This window comes from Arachis ipaensis, chromosome B10 (assembly GCF_000816755.2).
Source record: "Arachis ipaensis cultivar K30076 chromosome B10, Araip1.1, whole genome shotgun sequence".
NCBI classification, from domain to species: Eukaryota; Viridiplantae; Streptophyta; class Magnoliopsida; order Fabales; family Fabaceae; genus Arachis; species Arachis ipaensis.
The window spans coordinates 9466059-9479940 of NC_029794.2; the positions used below are offsets into that span (position 1 = coordinate 9466059).

Consider the following 13882-nt stretch of genomic DNA (forward strand, 5'->3'; position numbering starts at 1 on the left):
GAGTGTGAGACAGTGAGAGTGAGAGTGTTTTGGAGAAAGAGAAATCAAATCAATGGAAGGGGGGAATAGGGCGGAAGCGGAGCGGTGGCTGTACACGGCCAACAAGCTCCTGAGTGCACGTGACCTGCATGGAGCTCGGTCATTTGCCATCAGGGCCCGCGAGTGTGACCCACGCTTTGAAGTCACGGAGCTACTTCTCACCGTAATCGACACCCTCGTGGCCGGCGAGGCCAGGATCAACGACCTCGTTGACTGGTACAGCATTCTCCAGGTTATTCGCTACTCACATAATCTCGACTACATCGCCGCCCAGTACCGCCGTCTCGCTGCCATTCTTGATCCACACCGCAACCCTTTCGCGTTCTCCGCCTACGCCTTCTCCCTCGTCAACGACGCATGGTCCGTACTCTCAAACCCTTCCAAGAAAGCAATCTTCGATAACGACCTCAGGCTCCTTACCGAACCTCCTCCTCCTCCTCCGCCTCCTCCGCCCCAACCCGCCCCTGTTCCTATCGTCCCTCAAGCTTTTCCAATCTTGCAGCAGAGGCATAATCTCAACAACCACCAAAACAATCATAATCAAAGCCACGACTTGAACCAGAACCAGAACCACTTCCTCCACCAGAATCCGAATCAGAATCAGAACCACCTCATCAACCAGAATCAGCAGCAGCGACAGCGTCAGCAGCAGCAGCAACAACAACAAGAGGAGGAACGGCAAAGGCAACAACAAGAGGAGGAACGGCGAAGGCAACAACAAGAGGAGGAACGGCAACGGCAACAACAAGAGGAGGAACGGCAAAGGCAACAACAAAAGGAGGAACGGCAAAGGCAACAACAAGAGCAAGAGCAAGAGCAACAGAAACGGCGAGAACAAGAACAAGCGCTGCAACTTCAACGGCAACAACAAGAGCACGAGCAATGGAAACGGCAACAACAAGAACAGGCGAAACTGCAACTGCAACGGCAACAGCAACAGCAGCAGCAACTGTTTTCACTGAGTAAGAACGCTATATCGACGGAAGCTCCCAGGGTTGTGGTGGTTGAGGAGGAGGAAGAGGAGGAGAGGCCGAGTCAGGACAATGTGACTCAGCTGACTGAGCCAACTCGGCCGGCTAGGGCTACTGAGTCGATTGAAACCGAGTTGAACGGAGCTTTCTGGACTGCGTGCCCTTACTGTTACGGTTTGTTTGAGTATCCGAAGGTGTACGAGGAGTGTACCTTGCTGTGCCAGAGCTGCCGGAGGCCTTTCCATGCGTTGGCGGTGAGGTCGCCGCCGGAGTTGACCGGGAAAGACGGGTTCATGTCCTTCTGCAGTTGGGGTTTTATGCCGCTAGGGTTTTCTGGTGATTTCAAGGATATAAGTGGTTCTGCTTCTCAATGGAACCCTTTCTCTGCTTTGGTTCCTTGTCCTCTCAAAGGTGCTGACAGATGGAGACATCTGAGAGGGCCTTGGGCTTACTATGATGATGAGGCTGCCGCCGCGTTTGTCGAGCATTCCGATACCACGGAAGATGATTCTGATGATGATGATTGGAGGAATATTAATGCGAATAAGAAGGTGGGGAGGAAAAGAAGAAGAAGAAGAAGGAATAGGAAGAGTTCTGCCACCACTGCTGGTGGCAATGCAAGCACACCAGTGGAGAGGCCTAGGAGAGGGGTTCGTAACCGTGCTGGCAATGCTGGTGTGGAAAATGGTGAGGCTGTTGGTGCTGGCTCTGCAGCAGTGCCCATTGCAGCTAGGCTAGAATCTGGCAAGAAAGCTGCATTGGCAAGTTTGAGGAGGAGGGGTGCTGGTAATTTGGGGAAGTTGGATCTGAATGTGGAGTTTAGTAATGATGTGGAGGAGACTGGCCATGGAGTACGCGATAGGGCGAATGCAGGTGGGACGGGTAATGCGGAGGATAACATTGAAGGGATTGGGTTTTTTGAAGGGCTTGATGAGTTCTTGAGCAGCTTGCCTATTCTCAATGCTGTTGCAGATGATAAGGTTAAGGGTCATTAGTCTTTCAGTGACTTTTTTTTTGTTTAGTTATTATTGTAGACTTTTGGTATGGTTGGTACTCATGCTGAACTTTTGTGAATTCTGGTTATGTTAGTCTTATAATAACTTCAGCAATACCTCCTTATTTTTGTTTTGACCTGTTTGAGGAGGATGACTTAATTTTGTGTAGATTCTGCATGTTTTTTTGGGAAGCATATAATGCTCATTGGATTTTAGTTTATTCTCACACTCCTCACATATCCATGAAAGTTTGGAGTTGAATTTAAGCTTTATACATGACAATAATTTCTGGTATGTTGGCATACTAAGTACTAACCATGGCTGTGAGCAACACGAATCCTTAATGTATCTAAGTGTTTCATTTGGTGTTTGAGCTTTATTCTTTCAAGTTGTCCATCCTACAACATAGAGAGAAACTCGTTGTTCTCTCTCGAAACTTGATTATCATGTTAATCACATCGTGAAAATTGATTTGTGTTTAGTCTTCTTTCATTTCATCCTAATTTGTCTGTAATTTTTTATTTTCTCTCTAGCTAGCCAATGGGTCCATTAAGATATGTGTTTGGTGGAGTTATATTAATGTTTACGTGTTTATACTGGTGGAGTCTTTCATCTTTCATAAGGGGCTGCTAGCTGCTTGTATTCTCCTTTTGACTGTTATTGTATTCTCCTTCACAAATAGGCTTGATTACACCTCTCTTGTAAATCTTTGTAGTATCTGGTCCTGTACATATAGGTTTTCTGTCAGGTTAATTTTTTACATCCCACCAGGTTGGTTTTGGTTAGTACCTCTCACAACCTCATAAGAATTGTTTATAGTATCTACGTTTCGATGAAGATGATATTGGTTTATATATTAAGCTCTGCCAAGTGCTACTGTGTATTGTCTTTCCTGTTTTGATTTTTGATCATGTGAAGTTGTGATACTGATAAATTGCGAAGAATTCTACATATGTCAAATGTCATGTGCTGCTACATGTCACCACCTATTTTTATAATTGGGTTGACAATGATGTTTTTTAAAATTCTGATTTTTAATTTCAATTTTGGCACTATTTAAAATTTAAGGTACAGAAACCAGGCTTTCCAATTTCTGTTTCGAACAAAATAAAAAAAAAAAAAATCTTAGGTACAATAATTAGACCCTTCGATTTTAGTTTCTTTTATAATTTTAAAAAATATAAAAATTAATTTAATTATTTTATTAGTTTTTATAGTTATAGTTTTATTAATTTTTTAATTAGGTTTTTATTTTTTTTAATTGAGTCTTTATATTGTTTGTAATTTTGTAATTAGGTCTTATTTGTATCAAAAATGTTAAAATTAATAGAATATTTTTTTCAAAGTATATGTGATTAAAGATTTATTTAGATTTTTAAGTATGAATATTTTCAATTTGTTTGAAGAAATATTCAGTTAATTTTAATATTTTTTATACTAAAAAAAATTTAATTATAAAACTAAAAAAAATGTAGAGATCTAATTAAAAGAAACAAAGCATAAGTAACTGACTAAAAATTTAGTGAAATTACATGGATTAATAGAGGAATTAAACCACAAAATTAACCATTGTCTGTTGCTTTTATTTTCTTTTTTGGGTTTGACTTCCCTGCTGTGGGTCTACCTTCTCTTTTTCACTCAACCTAACCTGCCAAGTTTGGATTGAGCTCTTGGATCGAGAACATTTTTTACTTAAATTGGGCCCATTGGATCGAGAACATTTTTTTACTTAAATTGGGCCCATTAAGATGTTTCCCGGGTGTATGATAGGGTACTAGTTTTTGGGTGAGCGTGGTCCAATGTTTTTAGTCCATAGTTTTCTTTTTGGTATTGAGTCTATACATAATTTCTAACAAAACATGACCATTCTACGAGCATGCTTGCTTCATAAATTTTAATCTGTAGTGCATTGTTATATTGTTGAAATTACTCTCTTGTACAAAACTTTGATTAATGAAATTTAGCTTCTTCGCAAACAAAACTTTTCATTAATGAAATTCAACTTTTTCGATTATGTGAAAAAGAAGAATTAAAATTTGAAATGGTTTATATTTATATGGAATTAGGGATTAACAACATATTCAAGCATTCCTTTTTATAGTACATTTTGTACACAATCATAAACTTGTTTTCAGTAACAACGATGATGTTGGTATAGTTGTTAACGCAAACTATAACCTCAAGAATTTGGGTTCTGTTAGAAAAAGAAATTAGACTATTTTTTTGTGCTAGAGAAAAAAACGAAAAAAGGGGAAGAATCAAAGAACAAATATAATGTAATGAATTAATGATGCTCTGATTAAAAACATTCAAATAATAATTTAAATTTAAAGGTGGTCAACAACACCATGATTATAGCTAATTTCAAAGAGTACAGTTGTAGATCCCATAGCATATTTCAAAATGAAGCGTGTACAAAATGCTTTATTACTGCCTTTCCTTTTTTCCTTTACACGTATTTGGCCTCAGATCTGCCACCAGGTTTTAATTCCTTTTATGTAGTGTACATTTTCGCCAAATAAAATAGAATCTTCCGTAGCAATTAGTACTTGTTAAAATTACTTTAAATAGAAATTTTTGAAACTCTTTATATATATATTTTGAAAAACTTAATTGTAAGTATTTTTAACATGAATTTTCTATTTTAGTTAAAATATTTTATAGTTGAATCCATTTGAGTATCCAGAAGTTTCCATAGTTTTACTGGCGCATGCAAAAGCGGAAAACGCCAAATGAACAAAAAGGAGGGTTTTGGGGGAATAAAGAAAGTCAAAAAAAGTTTACAACTTTTTCATTGGAAGGAATCATGGAGAAGTGGTGGTGCACACTTCACAGGCAACTGTGCATATAATTAAAATAATACAAAAAAAATAAAAATAAAAAGTATTTTGTTATGGTTACTTAAGAACCTTGGTTTCTCCGTCTTTGTTGGAGAAAACATGTAACCAACTTTACCTACTCATTTTTAATAATAGTAAGTACGGTCCTAACTTCCAACCAGTGACTGTTTTATTCAGTTTCCCATTCCTAATTATTTTGATTTTTCATATTTCTATTTGTTTTTGTTCTCTCTTTCTTCAATGGCAGCTCCTCCTCCTTCTTCTTCTTCCAATTGCTGTGTTGAGCCTGCCACGTCACCGGTACTATTCTCTTTTCTTGCACATGTCTATTAGTTTTGTTGTTGTACTTGTGAATCAGCTAATCATTGTTCAGTGAATCTGATGTAGCAGATCTTTGGCGGTGCTCGCAAAACAGGGAAAATTTTTGAGCAGCCACATTTGAGAATTTTGCCAGCTTTAAGGTTAGTGATCATTAACTAACCTCTGTTTTTACCTATGTTAGATTTGCTTACTTTATTTTCTAGTCTTGTGAAAATTTTCATGTTATATAGTATGACAAATAATTACTTGAAGAACATGTTAGGAAATGAAGGACTCATTTAGGATCATTCGGTTGAGCATTTTTTATTGTTTGGATTTCTAGTTTTCTTCTAAACCAAAAAGGAAAAAGAATTTACATCCAAGTTTTATCATAGAAGTATTTAGGTCTTGATTGATTCAAAGGAAAAAAAAAGTATGGATATGGTTATGCGGTTTGACTCTCCCCTGAACATTGAACATACAAGTATTCTAATCTCTGGCCATTTCATTTTGGTTACTTGAATATTTCAATCTTTTCTTGTTTCATAAATTATCTAACCACACTATTCTATAGGCTGATATTTGATCATTGGCAATCGCAGTCATGGTAGCTAAATCTATACTAGTATTCTAATCTCTGGCCATTTCATTTTGGTTGGTTGAATATTTCAATCTTTTCTTGTTTCATAACTTATCTAATCACACTATTCTATAGGCTGATATTTGATATTTGGGAATCACAGTTATGGTAGTTAAATCTATACTAGACTGATTTGCTGTGTTTTTGTAGCTACTTATTTGAACTAAGAACAACATACTTACTAAGTCAATGTTATTGTCATGAAAGCCAATGAAACTTTGTTTTGTCTTCCTTTTTTCCATGTGATTTCATACGTCTTGCTCTAATGTTTGCAGGAGAAGTCAAGGTTTTGCTTTAAAGGCTTCTATGGGGTCTCCAGGATTTACACAACAACTTAATAAAAGCAAGCTAGAGACCTTATCTAAAGCTGAAGACAGATGTGATATATTTGATATTCTGAAAAATAGATTTTTAAGTTTTAAGAGTAAATATATGTAAGTATCAGAAAAAGGCCACACTCTAACTCAGTCATGTTCGTTTCTGATGCCTAACAAAAGGAAGAAACTTACTTAATGTTGATTTCTGTTTTCTGTCAGTGAAAATGTTGAACAGTTTGAAAATCTTGCTAAGGCTCAAGCACCAAAGGTAATTGTTCTTCCCTTGTCTATCTTTCATTTTGCCGAGTTTGTTTCTTATTCCTTTTACAGCATTTCTCTCCTCTCCCAACACTAAAGCCTTAGCTAAACATAAGTATTCTTGACTAACAATTTCCGGAACAGTTCATGGTTATTGCCTGTGCAGATTCCAGGGTTTGCCCCTCGAATATTTTGGGATTTCAACCAGGAGAAGCATTCGTGATTCGCAATGTTGCTAATTTGGTTCCCACCTTTGAGGTATCTACTATCACACTCTGTTCAATATATTTGGGTGTGTTCATTTACCATTTTGTTATAGACTTATAGTTGAAAGAATGAAAAGAGATAACATACTTGCCTCTCTAATTCCTTTTCCCTTGTGCAGAGTGGACCCTCAGAAGTAAATGCTGCATTAGAGTTTGCTGTAAACACTCTTCAAGTAAGCATCATTTTGTTCCCTACTCTAGGAATTCCTAATCTTATTCACTTTTTAGTTTGGGCAAGTATTCATGTATCTAAAGTTGAAAATCATTTTGATTAAAATAATGGTTGATCTTGATCTTATGATAATTGCAACTTTTATTGGAAAGATTAAGAGTTGAGCAGAATAATTTTCATTATTGCAGGTTGAAAACATCTTAGTCATTGGCCACAGCTGCTGTGGAGGTATACGAGCTCTTATGAGTATGGAAGACGATGCCAATGGAAGGTTGGATTGCTTGATTTTAGTTGTTGGCTCTCATATATTACTTCTTTTGATTAAAATGTACTATACATTACTAAGTTCAACATTCTTTATTTTTCTATTAGCTTTATACACAATTGGGTTATTGTTGGGAAGAATGCAAGAAAGAAAACTGAGGCTGCAGCTTCCACCCTCAGCTTTGATGACAAGTGCAGGCATTGTGAAAAGGTGATATTTTTTGTTGTCCCATTTGGCTGTTGAGATTTCAAAATGTTGAATAATTTGAATGGTTCTAAAATAGTATGTTGCACTGAGAAGGGAGTGCCTATTGTATTTAGAGAAAAATAATCTTGAGGCCTTATCTGTAACTTTCTTAATATGATTTTGAATATACAAGTTTTGATGTATTCTTTTGTCTTTCGAATTTAAATGGAAAATTGGGGGTATTGGGGAGTTGCTAACTTGGAGGCATGTCATGAAATGAGACACCTATCAGATTTTATCTCCATGAAAATGAAACTGCATTTCACAACACAGAATGAGTGTTTCTATTTATAATTTTATATTGTCTTCTTGCTTTTCAAATTGAATGTGTCCAATACTGTCCTTTCATGTTTCATTTGATCCCAATTACATATAGGATTGATGAAATGTTAAATCTATTTACAAATTGATTATATTGAGTGACTTCAAATTTTAATGTTTTAAGTGATTTTTGTACAGGAATCAATTAATCACTCCTTAGTGAACCTACTAACTTATCCATGGATAGAAGAAAAGGTGGCCAATGGAAAACTTTATGTTCATGGTGGCTATTATGACTTCATTAAATGTTCATTTGAGAAATGGACATTGGATTACCAGGGAACCAAACTGGAGGAAGATGGCAGAATTGCTGCTAAACACAAAGTATTGTGGTGCTGAGATTTTACACCTATTTTCCCTGTGGAATGTATTCTTATTTATTGTCTTGAGTTTGTATTATTAGCAATTTAAAAGCATAGGCTATGCATTTGATTACAATTCATAAAATATTGTATTTTAAGTAGTTAGAACTTATAAGAGACCCATGGACCATTGCAAATCACGTGAAAGTTTATCTGTGCATTCTAAATAAAGTCATTATCAGCCTTGGCCATGTGAAGCAGTGATGGAATTTTTCTTATTCACACATTGCTGTCTGTTGAAGCTAAATTCCTAAGAAGTTATATGCTTATATTTGTTGTTAAAAAAAAAATGTGCAATGTTATTTAAAAATACCTCATCCACATGATGGTGGATGGCAGTATGTGGCTATAGTTTTTATGTAAAAGTTACTTACAAAAAATAACATTTCTCCTTTCATGGTTCCATTCTTCCAAGTATTCAAATAATTTAATATGACATTCAAGTTGCAATAAGCAGATGAACAGGAATGACATTTATATGAACTACTACTACACCTTGATTATTGGTTTCACCAATTATGAATGAAATTCCATAAAATATATACGTAGTTGATGAACATAATCCTCAGTATGCCAGAGAAAAAGCTAATAGGCTGATTTACAAGTGGCTCTACAAAGGTTTAAAATGTCTATCAAGATAACTTTTTTCATAAACCACATATTGTTTTACACTTGTCCCCATAACAGGACAACTAGCCTTACCATGTTCATGTGGTTTGTTCCATACCAGACGGATTCTGTGGATTTGGGCCTTAAACAAGACAATATTTCATCTCATCACCAATAGTAAAAACAAAAACCAGTGTCAGACAGCTAAGAGCTCTACTGGAATTGTTTTGTTGAATGATTTTATCATATAATGATTGCATTAATCAATTATTGATATCCTGCAATAACCAAATACTAGAACCCTTGGAAAATATTAGTAGGAATTTGCTACATCTAGCATCAGAAGAAGCCATGCACAAGGAAAATTAGTCCTAGAATCACTGCAAGTTGAATTTTCCAGCAGATTCAGCATCTCATTAGACTTATGTTGAATCATAATTGATATATACTATATCCATTCTACAATATTAGTCCTTTAAGATCGTGCATTAAAATTAAGAAAGTGCTTAAATGTTTTAAATTTTCTAAAACAATAGATATAAATGACTGAAATAACTACAACAACAAAACTTTAACCTATGCAGAACAGATTACATAATTCAAACGATGATATTGAATCCTATTATGTATCATGTCTACAGTGAGACTGTTTACATATAGATTTCTTTTGACCATTTCATATATGGTTTTCTTAGGTCTTTTTCTATCTTTTGTCTTTTGCCTACCTTCCTAACTGGATGCTTTCTTGTTCTTTTTTTTTACATTTTCAAACTATCTGAGACGAGATTCTACCATCTTTTCAAAAATAGGCGCTACTTCTCTCTTACGACTGTTAATCCATCTCTTATATCTCCACCTGAAATATCTAGTGCTAAGAAAAAATTCCCTTATGACATATATCATTATCATTATTAAGCAGCTGAATTAGTGACAGTAGCAACTTATCCTGAGTAGCAAGCTGTCCACATGGGTCACAAGTTTCACAACCTGTCTATATAAAGGCCATGCTATAACATCCCAATTCACAAAAACATTACTGCTACAAAAGCATATATTCCATAACAACCATTTGAATAGACTAGAAACATGGCTTCTTTCACTTTCTCATCACTCCTTCTACCAATTCTGCTCCTTTCTTTCTCACTAATGATCACTGACATTGCAGAGGCACGTAATGCTCCCAAAGTGCATGGCACTAAGAAACTCGAGCTGCCGCCTCTGCCGGAGCTGCCGCCTCTGCCGGTGGTGCCATCACTGCTGCCTCCGCTCCCAAAGCTTGATGTGCCAGTTTCAGGTGTGCCAATTCCGGAACTGCCAATTCCACCTGTGCCTGCTGTTCTTCTTCCTTCACTGCCTAGTCTCCCTTCACTGCCTGTGCCTATTCCTGCAATTCCTAAGGCCATTCCAACCACTACTCCATGAAAGAACTAAAACTTGTATTCTTTGCTCTTGAACTTGTAACTTAGTGGTTAAGTTTCCTGCATCTAAATTTGGGTTCTGCTTTCTACTCTTCCACTGCATGTACTATCTATGTATTGTTTATAATATTGTTTGTGTGTAACTCTACGTGCCTCTCTTGTGGATTCCTTTTGTAACTGTGTGTGTCCTTAAATAACAAGTTATCTTCATTTTTTAGCATGTTATTGAATTCTTAGATACTACATGGTATTGTTTACTTTACTCCATATCTATATCCTCATCCATTGTTACTCAAGTTTAAAGTACCAATAAACCAAACCCAACTTAGTAGTTTATTACCTTTTTATATAGTTGGATGATGAATATTTTATATCTCAAAAAAAATTAGGAAGCCAATTTGCATGAGTGAATATTATAAGTTTCGTTAAATTTATTAATTCAACAATTATTTCAAGGCATGAAATCTTTTGTGACATATATAAACAAGACAATTCAAATTATTTAACTTGGTTTTTAAATTGTTCTTACCTTAGGGACCAAAATCGTACGGAACTGGCGGCGAAAGCAGAGACAGAAGTGGATCGTGGACAACTTCTTTTTCTTCTTTCCTTCCCCCTTCCTATTCTTCTCTTTTCCTTTTGTAGGAGCAAAAACACTCTTTTTCTTATTATTTTTTTTATTTTATAATTTTTTTTGTTATAGGTAATTAGATTCAAAATTTTAAGATTTAAGTAAAAAGGACAATTTTAAAACTTGGTTTTAAAGCTTAGGGAGGATTTTGTATGCAATAAAAGGTTGGGCATGAAAAAATTTTTGACCTATACCTACTTTAACCCTTTAGAAATCAAGAGCCACATATATTTTTGAGTAAAGTATCGTTTTTGTCTCCAACGTTTGGGGTAAGTCCTATTTGTGTCCCTAACGTTTAAATCGTCCTACTTGTATCCTTAACGTTTATAAAAGTGATTCAATGTTATCCTACTATCAATTATACTAATAAATTAGATTATATTTTTCAATGATTCTCAATTAGATCTCACTTGGATGTATTCGATTTTAATATTATACCCACTATTTGTATTTAGATTCAATTATGTCCATAGAAAAGTGAATTATGTAAATGTTGTAGGAATTAGTTTCAACATTTGATGAGCTACTTTTTGGAGTAGATCATTGATTCTATCCCAGACATTTATATTCTAACTTCAAGAAGAGATTTTTAAAACTCAAACTATAGCGCTCATGATGTGTAATTGACGGCAGGATAACATTGAATCACTTTTAAAAACGTTAGGGATACAAATAGGACGATTTAAACGTTAGAGACACAAATAGATTTACCCCAAACGTTAGGACAAAAACAATAATTTACTCTATATTTTTTGTACTAGTTGGCCATAAAGGGACAAAACTTACCTTATCTAGTTCTAGTGGTTACATAGAGCACCCTCTCTCTCAGTAAATTCGTCTCCAAATATGACATTATACCTCGTATGGAGTTTGATGGTTCAATTATTTGAGTAATCGGCCTTTGCTGAGATATTACAGAAGCAATACATTTCGTGTACAAGGTATATAATGCCTTGTCAACTTATCAAGATTCAACTATAACCCCACAAAATCATGATGCAAATCACTTCAATGTATACATTTTCTTTTATGTATCTTTATTTTTTTAAAAATATACAAAATAAAAATAATAAAAATACCAGGCCTCTACAAGTTGTTACTACTTGCTGCTAATAGGAAGAAAACATTAGTTCTGGACTAGAAATTAATTATAAATTCATAGTCATTTTAACACCAAAGTCGTTGTAGTATAGTGGTGAGTATTCCCGCCTGTCACGCGGGTGACCCGGGTTCGATCCCCGGCAACGGCGTTCCATGTATTTTTTTTTGCAGCAAAAAGAGGTTGGTTGTCCTAATTTAGAATTTGCAACGCTACACTATCCAAGTCCAAGGAAGGTTAACTAACAAAACCAAATCTCTAAACATGTTTCCCACAAATTAATTAAAAAGCCTTATCTATAAAAAGGTCCCAATTGATGATAATAATATCTATCAAAACCAAATTGAAAGCTTGTTAAATTTTGCATCCAATTAAAGGATCTGCAATAATGGGCTCTTACCAGAGTTGGTTCATGATGGCAATTTTGGTTGCTATTGTTTCATTCTCAGGCATGAAGAGTGGCGTAGGAGCACGGCATCTTATGCAAGCAACAAGTGTGCCTACACTTCCAAAGCCAATAACATTGCCACCATTTCCACCATTGCCACAGCTTCCACTTCCAAAGCCAACACTGCCCAACATTCCTTCTTTCCCAATCCCAACGACTATTCCAATCACTTTCCCCTTCTTCTCCCCACCACCTTCTACCACCACCCCTTGAAAGTTGAAAATATGAATATGATGATTATTATAAGGGCTATATTATATATACCTTCTCATGTTCTTATTAGTTGCATTGTTCACTACTTAATGAGTTATTGTACTCGTCATTTTATGTCATTTTTACCTTTCACTTTATTTGTTTAATTTTCTTGAGTCTTTTCTGTTGTATGCACATATGGATTATTGTATTTGGAGACCTATTGTTTAGAATATATCATCCTTTATAATAAATATTATTCATCTTGTGTTTAACACTCTTTTTTTTTTTTTCAAAGTTAGATGTGAAACTTGAATCCACGACTACTAAATGAATATAGAGAGACAGTATCATTTGGGTTATAACTCGTTAGCGTGTTTAATACATTATTTTGCAAATTATATATAACAAACTAATAAAATCTTACACTTACATTATAACATTTTAAATCAATTTTTTTCTAGGATTTTATATTAAAAGCAGCACATGAAAAAGCATTATTGGTATTTTAAAGCTAATTTAATTAAAAAAGATAGAACTGTATTTTTTAGGATTTTATGTACATAATTAGGCTAATTTTTTTTAATATTGATCAAAGATGTGTGTTACACTATGTTATTTGGTTTCATGTAAGTTTTACTCTATTATAATTTCTTTTTTTTTACTTTTCAGAAGACACAAATCTAAAAAATTTTATAAATTAATTTAAAAGAAAATATCATTGACGTTTTATAAAATTTTATAATTCAAAAGACACAAATCTACAAAATTTTATAAAACGTCAATGATATTTTCTTTTAACTTAATTTATAAATTTTTTAGATTTGTGTCTTTTAAAAAGTAAAAAAAAAATATAGTAGAGTAAAACTTACTTGAAACCAAATAATATAGTGTAACACACATTTTGATCAATATTAAAAAAAATTAGCCTAATTATGTACATAAAATCCTAAAAAATACAGTTCTATCTTTCTTAATTAAGTTAGCTTTAAAATACCAATAATACTTTTTCATGTGCTGCTTTTAATCTAAAATCCTAGAAAAAAAATTAATTTAAAATGTTATAATGTTATTATATTGGCACAACACTTTATTTTTGTATGATAAATACAAGTACATTTTTATACAAAGTATTTAAAGTATATAAAAATGTACTCCTATTATAAAAAAAATATTTAAAAAATCATTAATTTTTATATGTTATTAAAATTTAATAAATACAAGTACATTTTTATATGTTATTTTTAATTCAATGTACTAATAGGAGTTAAAATTAATTTATATTTAATAATTTTATTAAATATACCTTGTATTCATGTTGGATTTATGCATCCCTGATAAACAGCATGAATATGGTGAAAAGGTTAAAATCATAAAATGTTTACACCCTTCTTTTAACACCGTAAGTAATTACAATTAACTCTTAATATGGTGGATGAATTGATATCGATTTATTTATATATATATAAAACTTTATTGTATAATAAAATTTC

General features: G+C 34.1%; 4 protein-coding genes and 1 non-coding gene across 8 annotated transcripts in view; all 5 read left to right on the plus strand.

The window, feature by feature from the left end:
- Positions 7-2225, plus strand: LOC107623843. Its single transcript, XM_016326233.2, has one exon. The coding sequence runs from the start codon at positions 53-55 to the stop codon at positions 2003-2005; it is 1953 nt and encodes a 650-aa protein (XP_016181719.1). The 5' UTR covers positions 7-52; the 3' UTR covers positions 2006-2225.
- LOC107624054 (beta carbonic anhydrase 5, chloroplastic) lies at positions 4869-8271 on the plus strand. Of its 4 annotated transcripts, none has more exons than XM_021114260.1 (10): positions 4869-4979; positions 5093-5145; positions 5219-5306; positions 6061-6219; positions 6322-6370; positions 6505-6618; positions 6746-6799; positions 6987-7069; positions 7171-7273; positions 7769-8271. In XM_021114260.1, exons 4-10 carry the CDS (start codon positions 6092-6094, stop codon positions 7967-7969), a joined length of 732 nt encoding a protein of 243 aa, XP_020969919.1. In that variant the 5' UTR covers positions 4869-4979; positions 5093-5145; positions 5219-5306; positions 6061-6091; the 3' UTR covers positions 7970-8271. The 4 variants fall into 4 exon arrangements, with proteins under 4 accessions (XP_020969919.1, XP_016181982.1, XP_020969918.1 ...); XM_016326496.2 differs by having other exon boundaries at positions 4946-4983; XM_021114259.1 differs by lacking the exon at positions 4869-4979 and having other exon boundaries at positions 5002-5145; positions 5236-5306.
- On the plus strand, positions 9608-10244 carry LOC107622903 (RNA-binding protein 12). The gene has a single exon (XM_016324976.2). It carries the CDS (start codon positions 9688-9690, stop codon positions 10021-10023), a length of 336 nt encoding a protein of 111 aa, XP_016180462.1. The 5' UTR covers positions 9608-9687; the 3' UTR covers positions 10024-10244.
- On the plus strand, positions 11829-11900 carry TRNAD-GUC. Its single transcript has one exon. It is a non-coding gene; the product is annotated as a tRNA-Asp (tRNA).
- The window catches only part of LOC107620086 (proline-rich receptor-like protein kinase PERK2), a 3365-nt gene continuing 1549 nt past the window's right edge, over positions 12067-13882 (plus strand). The window contains exon 1 of the mRNA XM_016322305.2: positions 12067-12407. Coding sequence (XP_016177791.1) covers positions 12138-12407 — 270 coding nt within the window. The 5' untranslated portion in view covers positions 12067-12137. The remainder of the gene's footprint in view (positions 12408-13882) is intronic.

Coding starts and splice junctions, on each gene's coding strand:
- LOC107623843 (XM_016326233.2), top strand. CDS start 53: ATGGAAGGGGGGAATAGGGCGGAAGCGGAGCGGTGGCTGTACACGGCC.
- LOC107624054 (XM_021114258.1), top strand. CDS start 5,086: ATGGCAGCTCCTCCTCCTTCTTCTTCTTCCAATTGCTGTGTTGAGCCT. Junction 5,146..5,232: donor TTGAGCCTGCCACGTCACCG/GTACTATTCTCT, acceptor AATCTGATGTAG/CAGATCTTTGGCGGTGCTCG. Junction 6,220..6,321: donor AGTTTTAAGAGTAAATATAT/GTAAGTATCAGA, acceptor GTTTTCTGTCAG/TGAAAATGTTGAACAGTTTG.
- LOC107622903 (XM_016324976.2), top strand. CDS start 9,688: ATGGCTTCTTTCACTTTCTCATCACTCCTTCTACCAATTCTGCTCCTT.